General features: G+C 40.3%; 1 protein-coding gene across 1 annotated transcript; it reads left to right on the forward strand.

Moving 5' to 3' along the window:
• Positions 1–2,980: 2,980 nt before the first annotated feature.
• LOC117302768 (spermidine synthase-like) lies at positions 2,981–25,247 on the forward strand. Its single transcript, XM_033786792.1, has 8 exons — positions 2,981–3,198; positions 5,259–5,379; positions 7,588–7,680; positions 7,840–7,993; positions 9,616–9,699; positions 12,299–12,444; positions 16,595–16,717; positions 24,730–25,247. The coding sequence occupies exons 1-8, from the start codon at positions 3,068–3,070 to the stop codon at positions 24,796–24,798; spliced, it is 921 nt and encodes a 306-aa protein (XP_033642683.1). The 5' UTR covers positions 2,981–3,067; the 3' UTR covers positions 24,799–25,247.
• The last annotated feature ends 2 nt before the right edge of the window (positions 25,248–25,249 follow it).

Genomic DNA, 25,249 nt, shown 5'->3' on the forward strand with positions numbered 1-25,249 from the left:
TCGATCTTATCAAAATGTGTACAGAGCCTTTAAAATAATATACATACAATATTTTGCTCATTTTAAACTCATTTAGGTGCTGGGCTAAAACAATGGGGAACTGCTGGTACTGGTACAGAATATTATGCCAGATATGTTATTATAACCAATGTAATAAATACAAGTGTTATTAATGCTGATTTGAACTGCGTTTGTTTCTCTGAACATAATTACTCATGGTGTACTCATTCTTGTCCAATTAAATGTTTGTCAACTGCAACCACATCACCTTGGACCAATCAACACAAATAATATTTTAATGTTGAGGGCGCTGTAGAGGGTGGTAGTGTTTTGCTAAAAGAGCTCCAATAGAAGTGACAGCAAAAATTAAAAGATTTGTTGCGAACAGCAGGACCAGAAGGTTTGTTAGGATTATTGACAGGTTGGGCCAGACCCCCATGTCAAAAGTCGAACTAATCATGGGTCGTCGAAAAGCTGGAACAAAATCAGGAACAAGTGAAAAGCAAGGCCTTGGGAAAAATCAAACAAGTAAACAAGATTGCGACATGGCAGAAAACGGAAATCATGGAAGTGTGATCTCATGACAGACATTGCCCAACCAAAAAAAATGGATCTAGAAAAATTCCATCAACCTCAGCGGACCATTGCTCAACAAAATCGAGTGAGTCAGATGGAAGTGGTCGAATGTGCTTTAATTTCGTGTCGGAAAGAGGTGAGTGACTGTGACAATGCCGGGAGTTGTAAAAAAAAAAATCCACCATTGGTTACACCAGGCCTGTGCAGGCTTTACTCAAACTGAATACACTAACAAAGAAAGGGACAAAATTACTTTAGAGATTCTTGTGTGGTTCTGCAACGCCTGTAGACCTACACCTCATATTCACTGCTTCTTACAAGGTAAACCCCAGATGCAATCACCTCGTACCACACCTGCCACAACAGGCTGATTTGATTGGGAATATGAATATAATCCCAGAAGGTTTTGAAAATAGAAAAAGCCCGAGAATGCAAGCAGAAAGACTGGAAGAGATAGTTGAAGAAAGTATCCAAATACATGTACAATGTGATCTTCCACAATGTGTCTAGATCTTTCGAGGATCTTTCGATATTGATCAAGCATGGTCGTCAATCGGGGGGGGGGGGGGGCGGCGGGGAGACATGTCCCTCATCTTTTTGAGGTTGGGGGACAAAATATCGAAATTTCCCCCCATCTTTTTGACCACCTTTATCATGAAGCCCAAGTTTTGCATTGTATAGGACCAAACCCACGGGCATTCATCCAGGGGGCAAAGGATGACACAACTTTTTGAAGGGTGTGGGACACTATATCAAATGTCCCCCTCAAAATTGGCCCAAGTTGCATTACAGAGCATCTGAAATGCAAAAAATGTCCGCGCCCTTAATCGGGCCCGCACCCCACTGTAAAAGGCTTCTCACTCACACAAGCTCCATCGTTGGCAAACTTGTACCTCCCCTTGAAAGAGTGGAAGGGGCGTGTACCCCCCCCCCCTGTGTCCCCCACCCCGACCCCATTTTCGAAGGGTGGGGGGGACACAATATCAACTGTTCCCCGTGTCTTTTGACCACCTTTATAATGAAACTCATGTTTTGCACCAAACCCTGTGTCCCGAACCCTGTGTCCAGTCATTGCCATCAATCCCAAGGGGGGGGGGGCACACAATGTTCCCCATTTTGTTGTATAACTCGTGTGTCTTATAAAGGCACGTACGTGCGTGTCTGATCTCCATACTTTGTAATTCTTTTAGTTACATGTTTACTTTACGGTGCCGCGCTGTCTCTATCTGTCATTGCCGTTCTGCAGCTTCTATGGCAAGTTCTGTTTCGTTTGCCATTGGGTCTCTTAATGGCCTATAAGAGAGCACCACAGAACATCAAGAATGTAACAAATCTTTCTGAGTTATGATAGCAAAAATAGGTGCATCATAGCTTGAAATAGGCATTAAATTGTATTATCCGAGACCGGGCACATAATCATACATCAGACTCCCTAGATTGCATGCACCAGAGAGCATCTACGGCATAAACAAAATCAGGGCCCCTAAAGCGGGCCCGGACCCCATGCCGTAAATGTTATGTCTCCCCCCTTCCATCCTTCAAGACGGATTGACGCCCCTGTGATAAAAGAATGAGCTACTATAGGACATAAAGGATACAGAAGTCAGCCGGTTAGATTGGGCAAGAAGGGAACTTTAAATGATGAAGCGGGGAAACCAATACCGTTCTGAAAGTGATGATAGGGAAACTGATGAGCACAATTTTGGGGGTCGAATTCATTGCGAATTTCAAATATTCATATTCGCAATCAATAAATGAGGTGTTAAAACGCATAGGCCTACAGTATGTAATATAATTACCATCAAAGTGTAATGTCACTGCACGTTTATCGAATGACATTGCAGGAATTAAATTACTGGTTCTGAAAAGCAAATGCATGTCTTTACAAATTGTGAAAGTTTGACCTCAAACTGGTCGTCGAAGTTGCGAGAAAAACACCCTTGTCACAAAAGAAGTTGTGTGCTTTCAGATGCTTGATTTCTTCACCTCAAAATCTAATTCTGAGATCTCGAAGTCAAATTTAAATATTTTAGTGGAAGATTACGAGGGAGCCGTTTCTCAAAATTAATGACGGTTTTAACCTATCATGCATAGCTCTCCATTGCTTGTTACAAGAAACAAGTAAGTGACATTTTATTTTGAGTAATGTATTACTATAAGTGTCAATGCGGAAAGACAATTTTAGGGATCGATTAGTCTGAACGTCTGACGTCAAACGTATAGTACCAAAAAGTACTCCTTTACTACGTTGTAATTTGTTGACCTTATTATTTCTGTGGACTCTGACATGTACGACCAGGCGCCCTCTATCGGTGATGATTTGAGTGTGGTATCATGAGCAGGAAGGTCTCGAACCAAGACTACTCGCTCGTTCACCTCTCTTTCACCACACACGTGGACCGGATCAGAACGAACGTCAACACCACCGCGCGTGAACCACAGCTCGCTCAAGACAAGATCTGAACAAAAAAGGCAATTACTAACAATCACAATGGACTGTTTGCGAGAGGGTTGGTTTAGTGAGTTTAGTACACTCTGGCCTGGTCAGTCCATGTCGCTGAAAGTAGAGGAAGTGTTGTTTCACGAGAAAACTAAATTTCAAGATGTACTTGTTTTTAAAAGGTGAGTTTTTGTCTACACTAAATACGTATTACAGTGTATTATGTACATACAGTGTACATATACCAAAGTAATACGTATGTACATGTATGTACATGTATGTACATGTACCGAAGGACTACACGTGTGTTGGCCGTGTACTGTTGCGCAACAATTAAATCGTGAATTCTGGTACAATAATTACAATACAAGCTCTTCATGTAATGTGTACTCGGCATGGGATTCTGTCGAGCGACCGGGGAGGTCTTGCTTGTTATGGGCGACTTGGCTTGGCTGCTTTGGGCAAGATGATTGCTTTCTTCTTGATTGGCTGATGATCATGAAATTACTTCTCAAAAACTACGTTACTTCAGAGGGAGTCGTTTCTCACAATGTTTTATATTATCAATCAACATATCAACAGCTCTCTATTGCTTGTTACCAACGATTGTTTTGAGTAGTTACCAAAAGTATCCAGTGCCTTTCATCTTTATGCAATCACCTTTCAAGTTGTTTTCAGTACACACTGCTAATCAAACTACCCTCCTGTCACTGGGCATTTTCATTGGTCTGGTCACTGGTGGTTTTGGGTATGCTGCAGAATGCATCTGGGCAGTGGGTTCAAATCTCATCCAAGAAGTGTGAAAAATGTGCTAGGTCACTGTATTTGTTTTTATATTTGAATCAAAGTTGTATTCTGTCATGGGTCATTCCATGTCAAATCAACCAGTGGTCCCCAGGTGACCCCCCTCAGATTTTGATGAAACTTCATCAGAATGATTGAATGTGGCTCAAATGAACACATACAAAAAAGCTAAGTCATACTCCGAGAAATGATCCATTGAAATATGGTCGAGGCGGCCATTTTGTGCGCGCACGAGACGCGAAATGTGATTTTTGTGATAATTTCCGACTTTGAAAACTCATAATTTAGATTTTGTACCAGGTAGAGAGCTCAAACTTGGTATTCCATATTACTTTTTGCCAAATATCATGAATCTGCACTCAAGTTAAATGTATCTCCTCTAATTTTCTAGTTTATTATGGTCACCCAAAGTAGGCACCTTAATCAGCCAAAAACGTTTTTTTTTTTTGATAATTGGGGTCCCCCTGTGCCCACATGAGGGGTCAAATGGATCCTATATTCCCTAGTTATTATCTATGGGTGCATGTCTTTACCCATAAGCAATTGTAAGCTCACCAATGCATTCATTCAGAAAGTAGCATGAGCCCAAAGTTGGTTCCAGCCAGAGAAAGGTCAAAAAGACCCGGCCCGGCCCGTGATCAATTGAAACATTTTTTGAAATTGATACCAGTTAAACATATATATTATATCTACTTATACACCAAATGTCAGCTTTGGCACTCAACTCCTTCAGGGTGTGGTGACAATTTGAATATTATATGTTTTTGGCACAATTTAGGTGTCTATTATGGTCTGCTTCTGATGCAATAGCTACACAGGATGTACATGTACAATATACATTTTTATAACACACCTCTTGCTTGTTCTTTATTCTGGTTGGCTGAAACAGGGTCACGTGGGATGAACTAATAAAGGCTAGCGATCGTGCGCACGTGTTTTGCGGAAATAGTACCAGAGCGGGCAATAGTCTTTGAGTATAGTGCACGCGGTAACAGCGCCCTCTCTTGACTAGAATCGTGAACAACAACTACAACCTTCCTTTTTCTGTTCTTATTTGCAATAAAGATCTAGCTGCGTTATAAAACACATTTACTGGCATAATTCGGTAACTAGTGTGCGTCTATTCCCCCTCGGGCCTGTGAGTGACCAGAAGAGGGGCCTATTTACCTCGGCCGGCTGATATAGGTCGCTCTTCTGATCACTCACAGGCCCGAGGGAGAATAGACGTACACCAGTTACCTCGTTGCCAGTCAATATGTGTATAAAAACCCATTGACATTTTTGTTGTCTGAGTGTGTAAGCTGTAAGTGTGTAAGTTTTTTTCTTCAATGACATGTTTGTTAATCTTGCTTTTGACTTGAAGTTGTAAGTTATTAATGTCGGCCTCAAAGGGAGTGACACATGATAATAATTGACTGTGATTTTTGTTACATTTCAGTGAAAACTACGGCAATGTCCTTATACTGGATGGAGTTATCCAGTGCACAGAGAGAGATGAGTTTAGCTACCAAGAAATGATATCCCATCTACCTCTGAATTCACACCCCAACCCCAAAAAGGTAACCAAACACAGGCCTGGTATTTTAAGGAGGCAAGAAAGCCGATTGCCTCCATGCCCCTGGTGGTTATTGCCTTGATGCCCTTGAAATGCTCATCCCGGTAGAAATTTATAGTGTCCTCATTTGGTGCTCTTTATTAAAGGCAGTGGACACTATTGGTAATTGTCAGAGACTAGTCTTTACAGTTGGTGTATCTCAACATGCATAAAATAACAAACCTGTGAAAATTTTAGCTCAATCGGTCATCGAACTTGCGAGATAATAATGAAAAAAAAAACACCCATGTCACATGAAGTTGTGTGCGTTTAGATTGTTGGTTTCGAGACCTCAAGTTCTAAATCTGAGGTCTCGAAATCAAATTCGTGGAAAATTACGTCTTTCTCGAAAACTATGGCACTTCAGAGGGAGCCGTTTCTTACGATGTTTTATACTCGTCACAAAGAAAGGTTTTAAGCTAAAAATTATGTTGAGTAATTATCAATAGTGTCCACTGCCTTAAAGGAGAAAATACCTTGGTGCATGGCCTTCCAAACATAAAACATTATAGGCCTTCAAAGATGTACAGCAGACCTTTGTGTGGTGTATTTTTTTACCATTGTAAATCTTAGTACTGTCTGACCATTCGGTAGCATCCATTGTGGTTTTGAATGAAAGATAAACTACCTGTCAGGGGTTTGATAATATTGGATGCATGTATCTACACAGTCTGCCCTCTTAAGCCCTGTTTGCATTGGACGTAATTTGGGTAAACTAACCGAGCAAATGGGTAACTAACCCATTTTGAGTCTAATGTGATTGTGAACAGTCCAGGAAGTTTTCCTCCCAGGTAACTTAACCGACCCAAATGGGTAGTTTAACCTACGCTCGAGTGCCCGATTAAATTGGCCACGTCCGGTCCCCGATCTACCTGCCGCACCACGTTCATCGTGTGATGATGCGTCGCACACATGCACTATTGTTAACGTGGACGGAAGCCTGGTTGCACTCATTGCATTATCCCTGTCATGCACCCCGGTCAAAGGTCAATGGGGTAGCACCCTCTTGTGCTTGTCTTAAGTTAGTCAGTATGTGTTTTACCGATTTGGGTACTTTTTGTGACACGGGGCATGGTGTCCGCAGGTTTACATTGCACCGTTTGGGGATAGTGATGGTGAAGGCGTACCTTGGAATGTTGGTTGCTGGGGTGCTGTGGTTGTTGAAAGGTGGGTGGGGCGGTGTCATGAATATACAATTTTACACGCTAAAATAGTTTTCGTCTCACGATCACTGGGACGAAGATTGTGTTCATTTCTCGGGAGCTGCAGCGCCTCGGCGGCTGATGTTTTCGGAGTAGCTTTCTACCGTCGTTGTCTTCGGACGGTGTGGGTTTGGTGTGAATCTGTGGACATTGTAGTTTTTTTTGTCCTACAGAAGGTACATAGACCCTTTAATGTGCCGTTTCTTGTGCTTTTTATGTGTGTGCATAAATTTGCTTTCTATTGTATTTAATTTCAATTTTTATTGTAAAGCGCATGGTCTATTTTGGAAATGCGCTGTATAAATCTTTTTAATAATAATAATAATGTATCTTAACATGAACAATTGTGTTAACCACTTGCCCTCGGTGCACTTAATTGTATAAATTAATATGTAGAGCCCACCACTCAAATTGTTCTAGCTACAACACGGGTCATGACTCGGGCCTTGACTTTGTTTTTGAAGGGGCACAGCAATTTTCCTCGTGGGTGGGCACTTATGACAAAAGCACAGGGCACCACAGCAATTGTTGTGGGTGCCTTGAGTTAGTTGAAGCCCAATGACAGTTATGCATGTGTGTTGTAACTGCACTCTTTGGGCGTGTTGGGAAGCCCTTTTGTACTGTAATAACTCTTGTAGCAGTTCAGATATTCTTGATTTTACTGGGAATTGTCAAGTACTCTGTTCCGGTATAATTTATAAGGGATCTATCTTTATGGAACAGTGTTATAAAATAGCATAAATGCACTCAGCACTCAAGAAACTCCAAACCGCTACAAGGCTAACCATTAGTCCTTAGTGCCTTCCAATTATTTGGTGTGTGCCAAACACTGGTGTGTCTGATGAAACAACATTTCACATTTCTTAAAAACAAATTAGGATTTTTACTATTTTCTGACAAAAAGTTATATTTGCAGGCCTAGTTTCAAATCAAATCTCTTTCAAAGTTACATGTTTTGTTTTACCCATTAGGTTTTGGTGATTGGTGGCGGTGATGGTGGAGTCATACGAGAGGTTGTGAAACACCCACAAGTGGAGAGTGTCACTCAGTGTGAAATCGATGAGGTAATAACTTAAACCTTTTGGTCCAATTTCATGGCATGATAGCTTTATATCATGTCATGGCCATGCAGTCTTGTGCACAAGACTTGGGTTGCTGTACAACAATGTAGCTAAATCATCTGGGTGTGGTTTCAAATCCTTTTGTATTTGTTCAATCTCCAGAAAGTTATAGAAGTCAGCAAGAAGTACCTTCCGTTTATGTCCAGTGGATTTGAAAGTCCCAAGCTAACGCAGCATATAGGAGACGGGTTTGTGTTTATGAAACAACATCTCAACGAGTTTGACGTCATCATTACAGACTCATCAGATCCAATAGGTAAATTACAAACGCCAACTACATGTAGGTACAAATATTTGCAAGGTACATTTTGTTCTTAAAGACAGTAGACACTAGTGGTAATTGTCGGAGACAGTTGGTGTATCTCAACATATGCATAACATAACAAACCTGTGAAAATTTGAGCTCAATCGTTCATCGAAGTTGCGAGATAATAATGAAAGAAAAAACACCCTTGTCTCACGAAGTTGTGTGCTTTCTGATGCTTAACTTCGAGACCTGAAATTCTAAACTTGAGGTCTCGAAATCAAATTTGTGGAAAATTACTTCTTTCTCGAAAACTACGTCACTTCAAAGGGAGCTGTTTCTCACAATGTTTATACTATCAACCTCTCCCCATTACTCGTAATCAAGAAAGGTTTTATGATGATAATTATTTTGAGTAATTACCAATAGTGTCCACTTCCCCTAAGAGAACTGTCTTATTCTACTACCGCGGAGTAGATTTTTTCGGAATCCGGGAAACTTCTCAGTTCTGAAAAGAACCAACCTGCCTTTTTAACTACTACCTGGGTGGATTGGGTAGAAAATCGATGAGGACAACCACTTTAGCTTATATTTGATCGCAATTGGTCTCCAAGTTGACTAGAGCAAGCTAGTTGAAATGTTGAGACCAATAAAGAACTCGCTCCATGGTAGTGAAGTCAATAATGATCCTATAACCTTAAGTAGTAGACCCAGCAGAAAGTCTACCTTCCGCCCAGACATGCCAGGTAGAAGGGTAAGTTTCATAATAAATTAAAGGCAGTGGACACTATTGGTAATTGTCAAAGACTAGCCTTCACAGTTGGTGTATCTCAACATATGCATAAAATAACAAACCTGTGAAAATTTGAGCTCAATCGGTCATCGAACTTGCGAGATAATAATGAAATAAATAAAAATACCCTTGTCACACGAAGTTGTGTGCGTTCAGATGGTTGATTTCGAGACCTCAAGTTCTAAATCTGAGGTCTCGAAATCAAATTCGTAGAAAATTACGTCTTTCTCGAAAACTATGGCACTTCAGAGGGAGCCGTTTCTCACAATGTTTTATACCATCAACCTCTCCCCATTACTCGTAACCAACAAGGTTTTATGCTAATAATTATTTTTAGTAATTACCAATAGTGTCCACTGCCTTTAAAGCCATTATACACTTTCGGTAAACAGTATTATCCAAGTCCCACACTTCGTGTATCACAACTTATATATAAAATAACAATCCTGTGGAAATTTAGGCTCAATCGGACATCGGAGTCGGGAAAAAATAACGGGAAAACCCACTCCTGTTTTCGCGCGTTTCGCCGTGTCATGACATGTGGTTTATAACAAATCCGTAATTCTCGCTAACAAGAATTTTTATTGTTTTACCGTTTTCTCAAAAAGTAAAGCATTTCATGGACTAATATTTCAAGAGAAGTCTTTTACCATTACCTTCTGTAAACCCTGTAAATTATTTGTAAATCTGTGAACTTTTTTTTTTTTCTGTACCGAAAGGGTCCAATGGCTCTAAGTATATTGTACCTTAAAAGGGTTTTGTTCTTATATTTTACAATTGGATGGTTTAAGTGGTTTGTAAATTCTTGTGTAAAGTATTAATTGTTTAATTGTATGGTCAGGTCCCGCTGCTGCTCTGTTTGAAAGACCCTACTATGTATTGATGAAAAAGGCTTTAAGACCTGACGGAATTGTTTGCACTCAAGGTAAGCTTACGTATGTGATTGTGGAGAGACTGTTTCATTATAGACCGTATTGAATATGACGTCACCGTTCAAATATCTGACCTACATCATAGCGTGTGGGTGCGTGCAGCTTGTGCCGTAGAAATCATACCAGGAATGATGCGTGCTGCGTGCTTCATTGATGTACGCGTTTGGACGTGCATACGGTTTCATAAATGTAAGCTATTTTGTTTATTTAGGCCTATACATGTACATTGTAATAAACTAAGAGGTACCTAGCAAGATATCATACACAATTTTGACGGCCAGCTACCATATCTGGTCAGGTTATCCACTAAATGTTCCTGTACTCAAATATTGGTACCTCGTTCCTTTAACTAAAGTGCTCTGGGCTGCCGGTCGCACAGTTTGGGTGCTGGGTTACTGTATGTTGTTGGATTGAAGACTGCATTAGTATTCAAAACTGACTATGCTTTACATAGGCATACATAGGCATACCACCATAATCAGGGCACAACAGTTTGGGTGTTTAGTTTAATGCTACTTCGCTAAGCAGACAACTTCAATTGAGTTGTCAGCTTGAGCAATTTTAACTTGACATTGTCTGGTCATCAGCCTAGTTAAATTTCCATAAACTGGACCTAGAGAAATAATTTGGCCAACGAAAGATTGCAAGTTGCGCACTGACATTAATGAGGAACACTGTTCTATTTCAGATATTGTCTGTAATATTTTGTCTATATGTTTTTGGCGCACTTTCAGAGTCCCAGCCCGAGTGTCCCAAATCATGCCTAACCATCCAATACAATGGGTTGTAATCCACTTGCTCTTCTCTATATTATAGACAAAACCTGCTCTTATCAAATCAAACCTTACATGCTTGGAAATCTCTTTTGCTACAATTTCGTGGGATTTGTCGTTTGCTGCCGAACTGAGAATGACACAAAAACCGTCATCTAAGTATAGAGCAATGAGTATGCCTGAGTCTCTCCAATGGGTGACTAAAGGTTTTAGCATTTTGGTAAAAAGGAGAGGAGCAGATGAAAGCCCAAATGGAAGGACAGTAAACTCAAAATATCTAACACAACCTTGGAATCCCGTGAAAACCCCAGATATTTTTGATCTTCTGCTGAAATGTCAATATGTTGGTAACCTGACTTCAAGTCAAAGGAGAATAGAAGTGCATTTTCTGTAATATACTGCAAACCAATCTTCCAGTCTTCCAGCTTAAACTTAGCCTCTAGTACGAATTTGTTCAGTCTGCTTAAGTCCAAAATCAACCTCTTTTTCCCGGAATCTTGATACGCTACTGACAGGGGACTCACGACGAAAGAAGGACATGACATTTCAATAATTCTATTGGAACTAAGCAATTCTAGAATAGATTGAGTTACAAACAAATGATCATTGATAGCCGAATTGTTGTTACGATGATGCATGGGGGGGGTGGGTCCTCTATAAAAAGGAATCCTGTATCCTTCATTAATTACTGACATAATCATTGGTGAAGTGCCTATATTAATCCAAAAACTAGAGTGGTGTTTTAATCTCCCTTTGACTGACATATTATCATATAATAGATCAGTCGTCTCACTTGATTCATAACCACACTGTACCTTCAGCACATCTCCAAACTTTTGCTCCAGATTTGAGAACTTAAGGCAGAGTGGATGGTCCTGCAGCGAGGCCTGTAGAGGTGGCATTGGCGGCTGGATTGACTGCTGGGAAGCTTGGCATTGCGCCCGGGAGGGTGATGGCTGCGGTACGCTGAGAGAAGGGCACTTGTCATGGGGTGACTCTATTATTGAAATGGGTGTACCCAATAGATGGTGCTGCCCTAGCCCTTCGCTTGGCTCTGGAATACATGGTGTCGATGTTATATGGGCAGAGCCGATTCCTCGGCTACCATCACCCGTTTCCTTTCTTTGGCTGACATCTCACCCACTTCTCCCTTATCCATATGCTGGACCGTTGCCCAGCCAGCTTTGCTGTCGTCGGCTATCTTGATCTTTCGTTTTCTGTCCGTTACTAGATCCTCTGCCTCCTGGAGGGCCTCAATCGCTTTTTGGATGTTCCCTTTCTTGAGTTGAGGAGGGCAATTTTGACCCTGTCGTGGGCAATTTCCAGCTGCCCACAGAACTCGAACTGAGCGGAGTTTCCCGATCTCTTAAGGGCTTTCGCCTCGATCTTATTCTTTAAGTTTTTAAAGCCGCTGTCCTCGCCTTGTTTGTTACTATTGGCCAAACTGTCGAACTTTTGATTAAAATAATCTTTAAACTTGTCAAATAGCAATTCAGGGTTGAAACTTGGTTGCTCGTCTTTAGATGACATCTTAAAATCTCAAACAAGCATAAAAGCTATAGGAAAACGTACTGGGCAACACTCAACGATCGGCAGAATGGCCTGAACTAATTCTTACTTAGCAAAAGTGTACTATTTATAGGATCGCGCTTCAGTGAGCTGATTCAAATATGCCGCACCCTATCACGTGATAAATGTGGCGGGGGCGCGGAGTGCCTTGGTTATAAGTTATCCAACCGAATAAAAACACATTTACTGAATTGATGGGAGTAATGCTAACAATGCTGTAACACTTTGTGATATTTTTGTTATTACGCAGGAGAATGTCTATGGTTGCATCTGGAACTGATCAAGACGATGCAAGACTTCTGCAAGACTTTGTACCCAGTCGTTGACTACGGTTATTGTACCATCCCTACATATCCAAGTGGTCAAATTGGGTTCACCCTGTGCAGTCTAAATCCGGTATGTATTCTAGGGTGAATAAATTGGTGTGGTTCCCTGACTGCATGTATCAATAATGCACTGTGTCTTGAGGCATACCTGAAACTATTTCAAGTTTGAAGTGCTAGAGTATTTGCCACCACATGCTTTATTGGTCGAAATTAACTAGATGGTCATGATCAGTGCAGTATTGTAGCTAGACCAATTGTAGTGTTAGGCTCTAAATCCAATTCAATCCACCAAGGGCGAGCGGTTCAACAAAGTTATTCATGTTTAGATATGGGGCCATCATTGCTGAAGTGCGATCCGGGGGAAATTTGTGCTCGGCAGCACAGTGTATTTTGCTTAGAATGCTGGTTGAAATTAGTTAGTTTTGAGCAAGCCTGCCAGGCACTACCCTCTGTGGCTACAAAACTGGTGATGATAGCCATCAGAACTTGTATATGCAACACAGATTAATGACACTGATCGCAGTTTTGACATGTAATCCGCCAGTCCTCTGGCACCCTACTGGCAACTTCTTTGTCTTATTTTGTGTTCAAAATCGAAAATCAGACTCACTGTTTAATTGTTCATCCCCATATTACCTCAAAATCTGGGTTTTCTATTCTAAAATGATGTGTTCAATATACAAATAAAAAAGGAAAATACTGTCTTCTAGGAAATACCCCACCTGTCAGCCTGTATCAATGTGTACACATTGTTTACCAGTCGCCAGGTACATGTACATGTATGCACTTTCCCTGATAAAACCACTATTTCTGGCTGGAAATACGTTTTTGCAATGAACTTCGACATGTGATAAACTTTGAGACAATGTGTGTGAAACGCACTTGTATGGAGAGTCATCATTGTTGACATTTGCATTTACCGTTAAGTCTCAGATAATTGTTTCGTTTATTTAAAATAAAAAAAAAGGCTATGGTGAGTACTAGGGCCACTGATTTTCCGCGATCGCGGAAAACGGACGGAAATTGCGGAATCAGCCTTTTGAAACGGAAAACGGGGTTTTCAGTTTTTGAAGAAAAAAAAATCGAACTAAATTTTAGGTTTTTTCCCAGTTTTTTCAGGCCAACGTGTTAGCTAGCGAGCCGTGCACGCCGTGTTAGCACGGCCAGTTGGGCTGAAAACACGGGCAAAAATTTGATGCACGGCTTGGGTGAAGCCGTGCTGTCTAATAATTTCAGTGAAAATTACTGAACTATTATTTTTTTTTTTTTGAACAGTTTAAACAGCAGTGAGTAAAATTAAATTTGGTTTTACCAGATTTCCTTCTTCTTTTTGAATCAAAATTTCAACGATGCAACCATAAAACAATCACTCGAAGTTGCCTCGAAAACGCTGACCACATTGCGACCACACGAAACACAACGCACAAACCACACATTACACAACGCACGTGCAAATTACACAACGCAAGCGAGACACGCAGACTTCGTTTTAACAGTCAGTCGTCGTCATCGACCGTCATCAGCAGGCAGCATGAACTCCATGCACGCGTGGTATGATAGAGGCGAATTCACATGTGTTTTCGTTCAGATTATTTTAGGTACCAATCTCATCTCCACGATCCTACAAACCATCGCGCTCTGGATTTTTCTACTATGACGTCAGTATCGGTAACTGTGTGACACGCGGCGCAGTGCACCTTTTACCGCATACATTCTGCAGTTGCTTTGTAGATTGGTTCCGCAGTTTTTCCCAACTCGACGGCGGCAAACATGACGATCTTTTTTCCTTCTAGAAATTCAAGGGCACATCGTTTGTTCGTTGTAGAGTTGAAACATCGAGACGTTTTTGGATTTCAATGTTTGCATCTCTTTGGTGTTAATGCAGTTGACAAAACGATGTTTATTTTCCGCTCGAAAGGTTCAAAAACTGGTTCATGTTTCTTTTCAAATCTCAAGTCGGTTTTGCTGTAGGGGGGGTATAGACCTCCAAAATTTGTTTTTAAATGCATGGTACATTTTTTTTGCCCAGTGGAACTACTTAAATGGCACTGTCTTTCGTAACTGTTTGTTCTTTATTCTCCGCAGACTGTTTACAAATTGCCTTTGACCCAGTTTCAACAATTAAACAACCTATATTATAAGACTTAAACCTTATGAAACCTAAACACATACTAAGGAAAATATTAATTACCATGATCAGTCCAGGGCCCTTAAAGAGGGGGGGGGGGGTGAGACAGACTTGGTGCTGCGCGCTCGTGTTGTGTGCTACGCACACGTTTCTATTTTTTGTCGTGATTTTAGGTTGCACTCCCACTTTTTCAGTTTGCACTCCCACTTTCCAAATTCCTGGCTAAAACACTGTTTCAGGCCAAACCTATTGAAATTGCATTCTTTATTAATTTTCTTTTTGTTAAAACAAAAAAGCATCAAAAATCAGGTTGTAAAAAAAAAAATTACTACTAGATCGTCACCGTAGTAGCGCAATATCCAGCGAGTGCCGTGCGAGTGCGGCATCCCGTTCTGAATACACGTTGTTTTACAGCACATTGTTTTACGGCACGTTTTTTTCATTTTTTTTTTCACCCAAATCACATTTTTTCCCTACCCCTTATCAACAATATACATGTACACAAACCAGCTTACCTATGCTCTTTACGAACACACACAATGATTTTTCATTTCGGAAAGGTCTAAAATAAAACCGTAAACTGTCAACATTTTGTCGCCAAAAACGAAACAAAATGGCTGACATTTTGTTTGTGAGGGAGAACGGTCAGGTTATTATTCCAAGTCTGTGATCGTGCGTATTGGCTGAAACAGCGCCCTCTTGTGAGTTAGACCGTGTGATAGCACATAATGCGAGGGATTTCTGCGTGGCTGATGCAGAGAAATAACCGCGGTGTAAGACTTGAAATCAAGTCTATCATGTCATGTGCATTGATACTGCAGTCACAGTGCTACGGCTGTTACATGTTTCTGTTGCAGCGATCTCTGATCAGTCAGTGAGTCAGTGCATTCAATTTCAGAATTAAAATTTCCAACTCGTTACTCCGAACTCGTTACTCCGAAACTGAATCGGCCGTTGATTTAAATCATCATCACTGTTTTTTGCTGATGTTTTCATTTACAAATTAATCAACAAGTAATGTAACAGTATTTTTCAGAAATTCAGTTCAAAATTAACATTTAAGAAGTCTGCATGTGCAACTTATTCAAAAGTTAAGTTTGTAAGTGACTCCCTGGGTATAAACAACCTTTTATCCAGTTCAAAAACATGAAACAGAATTGTTTGTGCCTGAAATGGAATTCATGTTTTTTGCACTTTTCTGAAACGGAAAATCAGTGGCCCTGGAGTACACTGCCAAGATAATCTTGAAGACACTGAAAGGGGTTTGAAAAATAATTCCAATAGGAGACTTTCCAACGCTAGGTGGCAGCAGACATACCGGGTAAATTTCCATTGTTTACGTATTTCTGAACATGCGCATAATTCTGAGAACAATGGATTTACCCGGTAAGTCTGCTGCCCTCTATCGTCCCAGAAAGTCTCCCATTGAAAGGGATAGCAACATAATCACTTATCACAAAGGTTAAGAAAAACATCAAAATCTCTCTCAAGTTAAAATCTCTCTCAAGTTATGCGTGGTCCGATTACCAAAGATCTGTTTAGCATTGTTATAAATTCATAATTGTTTTCCCCTATTTCACTGACGCCCCACCATTTGGGTTCTCACCAAATGTAGCACTTGTGCCTTGGTCACCTTGCCCAAATTCAGGCATGATAGTGTTCCATCTTTATTCTTATTGTTTTCCTTCAGAAAAATCAGTAAAACTGTAGTTTTTATGCTTTTTCTAGAGCCTACACTATGTTTACATGTCATAATAATATAGTAATATCATTTGAAATTTATACTGTGCCCCTTTCATACAAAATGATCAAAGGCGCAGAACACATGTTAGAAAGTACAGAGTGGAAGAAAAGGACAAAGAAAAAAGACATGTAGGTCAGCCCTTGTTCATATTAAAGTGTTCCCACTTTTTTTCTCAAAGACCAAATTTCATTCTTGAAAATTTTATAAATGTGCCCCCCCAAAAAAAACATTCATTTATTTGCCTTAGATTTTTCAACTGCCAGTTGCATCTCTGACATTTTTAAAATATTTTTTATCTTCAAACATGTCAAATCATGTGTAAGGATATTATATAATTTCTATCTGCAGGAAACAAACTTCAGGAAACCAATTCGCAGCTGGACAAATGAAGTCAAGAAGACCCTGAATCTGAAATACTACAATAGTGACATTCACAAAGCAGCCTTTGTCCTCCCTGAATTTGCCAGACGGGTAAGAATAAACTAACTTAGTTGATTTAATAAATTGGGTTAAAGAATTTTGAGTTGGTTTTTAAACCTTTAGTAATAAGGTGTAATAAGCACTGTGTACTCTACAAGGTTTAACCATGTACACCTGTCTGATGAGAAGCATACCCAGGCCTGGACTAACACAGAGACCATGGCCTTCGGTGCCCCTGGTATTTGCATTGCTGCCCCTTCAAAAGTTGCCCATTGACTTGTATATTTTCCACTGAAAGTGCCCTTTGCAAAATTAAAATGGCTTTGCCCTTTCAAAGATGATATGGGTGACAGAGGTTACCCCTGCCCCACGTTAGTAATATCAATAATACAGAGCAGTTCAACCACGCTATACAATATGTTAAAAGAACACAGCTCCTGACAGTGAAAGGTGAAACAAAATAGATACACAAAAGGGGACAAAACAAGTTTAACTTGTAATACACTCAAACCAGGATGAAATCAAGAGAGAAATCTTAAATAAATATGGTCCATACTTGAACACACTCTTTTCCTCTGTGATTCCAAGTACACAACGGGAAGGGGGTACATACATGACTTTATTCAATTCTGTCACAAAACCCGGGCCACCCTGCCTTCACGCGCCATGCGTGCGAGACTGAATTTACCCTGACTCCAAAATAATCACCTCTTCTACTATCGTACAGAATATTAGTTATTTATTTACAACTATCTACAAGAGAATAATCACAATATCTTTCACTATTACCACTGACATGAAAATTAAATAAATAAACGAGAAGTATTACACTATTACTAAATCCTTAATTATTATAATTAAGTCCTACCCGCCACATCCGGCTGTGAGTAAAGTAGAGTATGACCGTCCGGTGTTGTGCCAGCGGAGGTCCAGATGGGGTTATGCCAGTTCCTGGTCAGTCCCACTACAACAGTGAAGTCGGGCTCGTCACTTCGCCCCGTCCACTCCAGATAATTCTCAATCTCAACCCAATATAGGAAGCCCTGGAAATATTGACATGAAAACCAATGATCCTAATCTAACAAGTTACAATAGTTCAAAAAATACTTTTCCACAGCAGAAAACAACAACATCAAAGCTTTCGGGCCTAGGTTTGGTCGTGTTTGCCTAGCCCACAATTTACATAATCAAAACTAATATCAGCGGTGCTGAATTCTCAAATCATAATTACATCCCCAAATAGAAATATTGTTGGTACACTGACAGTATTTTTTTTACTGCAAAACCAAGCAATTTAAACAACAAATAAATAAAGAATTAAACTTACAGTTTCAACTGGCTTCCTTATGCATGTACAAGAACTGGAATAGGCCTGGGAGAATTATTCGAATACCCGGTTAATGGCGAATAGGTTTTCCTATCCGTAACCGCGAATGCCTTTTTTTTCTTAACCGGATATCTGCTTAGGGCGCGAATACCTATTTATAATTCGGATAGTTCTTTAATATCCGAATATCCGCGGACGTCAGGCGACAACTGATAGGAATGTTTTGTGTGAATACTTATGAAACGTCTTTTAAGACAGCATAAAACAGCATAAATAATAATAATAATAATAATAAACAGTTCTTGTATAGCGCATAATACAAAATAAAGTCTCTAAGCGCTTCTGTGATTGAAGAGATGGGTTTTAAGTCGTGATTTAAATTGTTCTAGTGTGGCACAGTCTTTGAGATTATTGGGAAGAGAGTTCCATAGTCTAGGTGAAGCATATTGGAAGGAACGTTGACCGTAGAACTTCGTGTGAACTGGAGCTGCTATGAGAAGACCTTTTGAACTGGAACGAAGTGTTCGCGGAGGGTGGTAGTGTTGAATTAAATCCTGGAGATAGTCTGGTGCTGATCCGTTTTTGCATTTGTAGGTGAGTGTTAGGAGTTTGAAAACTATCCGTGATTTAACTGGTAGCCAGTGGAGATTGCGAAGGATCGGAGTGATGGGTTCAAGTGATCGGGTTCTAGTGATGAGTCTGGCTGCTGAATTTTGAACGCGTTGGAGTTTATGAAGTTGACATTCTGGTAATCCGTATAAGAGGCTGTTATTATTGTCAATGCGACTCATCACAAAAGCATGAATCAATTTTTCCGTTGTCGATTGGTCAAGATATTGTCTGATTTTTCCGATTTTGTGCAAACCAAAAGAAGATGCTCGGCACAAATTACTGACATGCTTTGCCATGGTGAGTTGATCATCGATGATGACACCCAGGTCCCGTGCATGTGAAGTTGGATCAAGAGATGAATCTGCTATGGTGATAGGTTGGAGTGAACTCTTGCTTCTGAATTTGGATGAAAGATGGAGAAACTCAGTTTTTTGTTGATTTAACTTTAAGCCATTTCTTGAAGACCACACTTTGATGTCATTTAAGCAAGCTTCAAGTTTTGGTATGATAGTCGCCTGAGTGTTGTGATTGAGAATGGTGTAAACCTGGGTGTCATCAGCGTACATGGTGTATGACATTCCATGGGACTTGATCACATCTTCCAGGGGTGAGGAATAGAGCGTGAATATGGAAGGACCCATTACGGAGCCTTGAGGGACTCCGCGTCGAGGGAACTGGTTTGATGATATCTGATCTCCAATGACTACTGACTGACTGTGATTGGTGAAATAAGATTGAAGCCACTTGAGAGCATTGTTGTGAAATCCGAATCTCTGCTCGCGCCGATCAAAAAGAATGTTGTGATTAATAGTGTCAAATGCTGCTGTGTAGTCTAATAACAGTAAGACTGCTTCCTGACCACTATCCAATGCAAGCAGTAGGTCATTGATGACACGAAGCAGGGCAGTTTCACAACTATGATTTTTCCGATACGCTGATTGCATAGTTGCATTTAGGTTGTTTGTTGACAGGTAGTTCTGCATTTGAGAAACTGCCGCACGCTCAACAGTTTTTGATAAGAACTTCAAGTTGGAGACTGGTCTATAATTCTTGAGATCTTCAGGATCCATCTGAGGTTTCTTTATCAGTGGCTTGATGTGTGCACATTTTAAGATGTCTGGAAAATGTGCCAAAGCGAAAGACCTGTTGACAATACAACAAATAACTGGTGCAAGTTCATTAGCACATTTTTTGAGAAGACCAGTTGGAATTGGGTCAAGACTGCTGGTAGATGTCAGAGAATTGGCTATGAGTCAAATGATTTGCAGTGTAGAAACGGGTTCAAATGTCTGAAAGTCGGATTCACATATCTGAAATTGAATATGTGGAACATCAGTAGTCGGATTTTCTTGAAGCTCCATAGCTATGCGTTCAATTTTCTCACTAAAGTAATGAGCAAAGCGTTCTGTTAGTGGTACTTGTGAGGTGTCGGTAGATGGGAGAGTTTTTGCTGGTGATGTTTTGCACAACTTATCCACCTTGTGAAAGAGCTCATGCATACTGCAGTTCTCCAGTTGAGCAGAGTGGTAGCCGTTTTTAGCCTTATGAATCATTTGATTGTATTGACGACACTTAGCTCTAAATATCTGTCGATCAATCTCAAGTTTCGAGGCTCACCATCTACGCTCTAAACATCTCAGTTCCGATTTGAGTTTGTGTAGATTGTCATTATACCAAGGTGCATTTGGGCGACACGTAATTGTTCTAGTGATCAAGGGGGCGTGTTTGTCGAGGAGATTGCTCAGAACTGACTCATACTGTTCAACTAACTGGTTGAGATCTGTTGATGGAGCTGTGTATAATTCAGAATCAAGAATGTCCTGTCGAAATGTATCGATGTCAATTTCACCAACTTTCCGTGTTTTTATGACTACTTTAGTAGGGTCGGGTTTGCGAATGGCAAGCAAACACATGATGGCGGCATGGTCTGATGGTAGGATCTGCGTGGTGGAAACATCCGAAACCGAGTGATCAGAAGAACGTGTGAGCAATAAGTCCAGTGTGTGTCCTTGTTGATGTGTCGGAACTCTAACATGTTGTTCCAAGCTAAATGAATCAATGAGCTCCAAAAACAACAATGCCTCACGATTAGATTCATTGTCCACATGGAAGTTGAAATCGCCCACGATCATTAACCGATTCGGCTCTGACACCAGTAGCTCTAAAAGTGTTGAAAAGTCACTCATGAAAGTAGGAAATGTTGGCTGCTTGCTCTTAGTCAGCTGTGGTCTGTAGACTACTACTAGACGCAAGGGATTTGTCTGATGCGCAGTTATAAACAGGTCCATGTATTCAAATGAGTCCCATGATCTGCATTTATTCTCACACACCCGAAAAGTTTTGCGGATGCAAACACCCACACCCCCTCCAGTTCTGCTTCTTCGTGGAATATGGTGAAATGTATGTGTTGGTAAAGTGTTCAGGAGATCTGCGATTGGAACACTATCACGATCATCACCATACAGCCACGTTTCAGTCAGAGCAAATATGTCTATTTGATTCGAGATAATAAGATCGCATATCATCGGGATCTTGGAATTAATTGATCTGGAATTCCACAGAGCAAACTTAGAGTTTAGTGCCCGGGCATCATGTTCTTCTTGATCAGAGACATGAGTATTATTATTATGCTTACATCTCCTTCTGCCACCCTTGCATCCTCTACGTGTTTTTCCTTTCAAATTTATCCCAAGTGAGGTGATAGTGGTCCAAACAGTGTTTTCTAAGCGCTGATTGAAGTGTTGAAACTGATAAAGTTGTGATCTATTGTATGATATTCGGCCATCATGTTGGCCAGATATATCTGGAGCACAGTTAGAAATGGTATGATCTCTGTTTTCAGCAGCAGTAGGTCCTGGGTTAGGTTGAATATCCCCTGCCGTTAGTAGTAACTGCACTTGAAATGTGCACAGTGCATTGCTGTAGTAAAGCGCTTTACCACCCTGGTACTTTACAGGCAGAAGCTGATGGCTTGTCACAATGGATTTCAACAATTGCACTGACAATTCATTGTGCTGTTGTCCAGTGTTGAATAGGAGACAAGCCAGGATGAGTAGAACTTTATGAATAGCTCCCATTGTGATTGGTGATTGTCCATCAAGCTGATTGTTCCCTATGGTTGAGCGAACATCAAGCTTGCTGTGTACAAATGGTGGCTTCAGCAGTCACTCCAGCTTGAACAAATTCAATTTTGAATTAAGTATTTAATTATGCTCACCTCCGTGAAGAGCTAAAACAATGACATTTCTGACGTAGTTTGATCAAAGATTTCGAAAGTTTTCCTTCACGTAGAGTCAATCACGATCAAAAGAAAAAGCAAATCGCCATCTTTAAATTAGATCTGGCTATTTTTATGAATGAACTGAGTGACACTTTCTAAAACTAATATCAATGCGCCCAAAAGATCTCATTCACAAACGAACAGCGCCCTCTAGCGGCAAAAACATTTGTTGCTGTTCCGACCTACCGTCGGAACAGGTATTGTTTTCGCCGAAATTTTTTAAACGTTTTAGAAACGTTTTTTCCCAAAACGCCATAGGTTTAACGCACAATTTCTTTGTGGCAAGATAATCTTAGAAACGGTAGAAATGACAGACTTGAGTTCTATATTAAATCGAAGCTTAGTACGTAACTTAGTTTTTCTACGTATGTTTTTTAATCTCTTAATCAATTAGCTGAGTTAATAAAGATATGAATATTTAATTAGGCAATCTTGTTAACAGCATATCTCCCAAAATAAACGTCCGATTTTCAAAAATTCTTCATATGTTGATTCTCTGGGTATTGAAGATGTGCAAAATGAAGTAATTTTGTATCTCACGTCATCTTGTAATTATTTTTATTAAATGTGTACAGTTATTATATAAGGAATAAAATTGGACGTCCGTGTTGATAGATCCAATGGGGCCGCGGTTAAACGCGGGTGCTATTACTCAGGTGATCCGTGGTTCGAAGCCTCCGGGAATCTCGACGAAATCAATATAATGAGGCATACATTTTACATTTTTTTTACAATCAGAAATATGTACCTACATTAAAACTATCTGTACAACATGTTCTTTTTTCCCCAATTTTTTGCTCATGAGAAGCTTCTTTCCTGGAAAATAAAACTGTCCTGATTTTGTCCTCGCACAGCACGATCTTTGGTGTACGTTCTACATGTAGTATGGAGGAGAGTCTACATGTACATGAACATGGTTCTACGATTTATTACGAAGCATCAGGAGATAGCTAGCTACCTCCATACATGGTCGCATATCATGGAGGGAAGATAATGATAGTTGAAAGCTTGCCGTGTTGTTGAAGTTTTTGAGAAAGGAGTAAAAAATAAATGTCACAAAAATTATTTTAGTCTCAGTTTTAGCATGGAGGTAGAAAAAGCACATGGTTTTAGCAAAGCATGTAAAAACGTATTAAGCTCTGAGCGTGGCGCGTCTTTGACCGGGCTCGTTTCAGGCGACGAGTGTAGACGACGAAAATAGACCGCCCGGGATTTGGAATGATTTACGGGTAAAGTCACCTTGTTTGCGCCGGGGACCAATTGCCTAAACTAATTCCAGTGTTTCGCGTTACTTTCGGAAGTTAGACCATGATCGACAAACAAAAACTCTTTGACAGGAATACAAAAGCAGAGATTTTATTATGCTGACGTTTCTCTGGTGGTTGAGTGGCTTAGTTTTATAGAGCTGCTTATAATAACAGGCAAAACATTTTGCTTTACAAAATTGCAGAAATTGAGCAGAATACCTGGATTCACAACTTGAACATGGTTAAGCTGCTTTTTGTGTTTAAAAGCTATATGTAGTTTGGTCCTGGGCCAATGGCTTTTCAAGGAAAGAATCGCAGCGCTTACGTATACTAGGAATTGTGCTTACGCTAAGCGTATTTAACAGCTTAGCAGGGAATGTCTTCTTGAGCGTCACAATTTGCATCAAAAAATTTGCTACAGTTGACTTTTGTGCTCAACTCCTGCGAAACTTTCACAGCGAAAACAGTGACTTAAAAATTTGATTTGCATTCGCAGGAATCGTGCTTTACTTGTGACAAAAGTAGGCCGGGGCGACTAGTGTGCTTTAGTGTTAAAGTCGCAACTACAAATTATTAGAGAGGTTTCGCAGAGTCCCGGATACAAATACGCATACAGCAAAACAATACGGAACAGCTTCGTGTTTGTTCACAAACACTTAAGGTCTAGTTTATTTTAAATTTGTTTAATAGCGCTCTCTAGCGGCGAAAAAACTATTCGAATATCCGGTTAATTTCGGATAGTTGGCTAGCGGTATCCGAATATCAAAATTTCACTATTCGCCCAGCACTAGACGGGAGGCTCGTGGCCCAACTCGACCGTATCCACAACTTCTCTAACTTTCAGCTACCGCTGAAGAAAAATTGGCTAATAAAAACAATATTGCCAAAGACGTCCACAATCTCTCTCTAGGCTATCGCCCAACTCTCTGGGGGAATTGACAACCCCAAAACTCAATCATTTCTAGATCACTTTCCATCAGCTCGCACTAGATGCTACCGCACCCTTTTCCATGGATCTCTGGTTCCCCTTGGGAATGTCCCATGTTCCTCTTACGAGAACACCCTATCTGCACAATGTAGTAAGCCTAAAATTAAGCAAACACGAAGGAAGTGCACCGTATAACATGTGACGTATCTCCCCTGCCTATAAATTTGCATACAAGTCAAAACGTAGAGTTAATGTTAGCAAAAAATATCTCCTTCGTGTGACAAATTCTAATTCATAAAATGGCTTATTACTGGGTGGCACATACGTATCGCCACCCAGGCATGCCCAGTGGTCTAGTTGAAAGCTAAAGTTAACAACTTCAACCAGGAATGCAACCTATGAGCTGAGTTCTTTTTATCTGGTTTTCTCAGCTGTGTCATGTACAGTATATATTTCTGTTTTTCGCAAACTCTTGTCTGCCAGTGGCATTCCATGGACATTTTAAATTGGGTTGATCACTAGGCCTCCATTTATGTGTCCTAAAATTGTGTCTTCAGCACCTGTTGTCCAGTGGTATTGAATTATATTGTGATTTGTATTTAATGAGCATGTTTTGTTCTGCAAACTTTATAATTGATGTGTTTTCTATTTGACTTCCTGCTTTGTTAGATATTGGAAACCGAAGCTAATGGAGAAAATGAAAAGTCATTGCAACACAATGGTGACCAGCTAGATTGAGCGTGGACAAGCTACCAGCAGAGTGGACATGCCAGCTAGAACCAAAGAAAGCAAAGTCTTAATTATGAGAAGTAGGTTGGTAGTGAAACCATGTATTTATTATCTTTTATGAGGAGAATGTTAAGGCTACTGGACATTTCAGATAGGTCGTCAAATGTCATGTCTAAACCTACACCTCGTTGTGCCTTCACAATGCAAAGCTTTGAGTTATTTCTAATTGTATTATCATTAATAGAACAACAATAGCAGGACCCAACAAACCTTGTCCATAAGGTCGAGTGTGGGGGTGTGTGTGTGTGTGTGTGAGTAGGTATACACATTGCAACCAGGGACCTATAACAAAAGAGGACAATAGCATCCAAGGTTCATTGCGACCAGGGACCTATAACAAAAGAGGACAATAGTGTCCAAGGTTCATTGCAACCAGGGACCTATAACAAAAGAGGACAAT

This window comes from Asterias rubens, chromosome 18 (genome assembly GCF_902459465.1).
Source record: "Asterias rubens chromosome 18, eAstRub1.3, whole genome shotgun sequence".
NCBI classification, from domain to species: Eukaryota; Metazoa; Echinodermata; class Asteroidea; order Forcipulatida; family Asteriidae; genus Asterias; species Asterias rubens.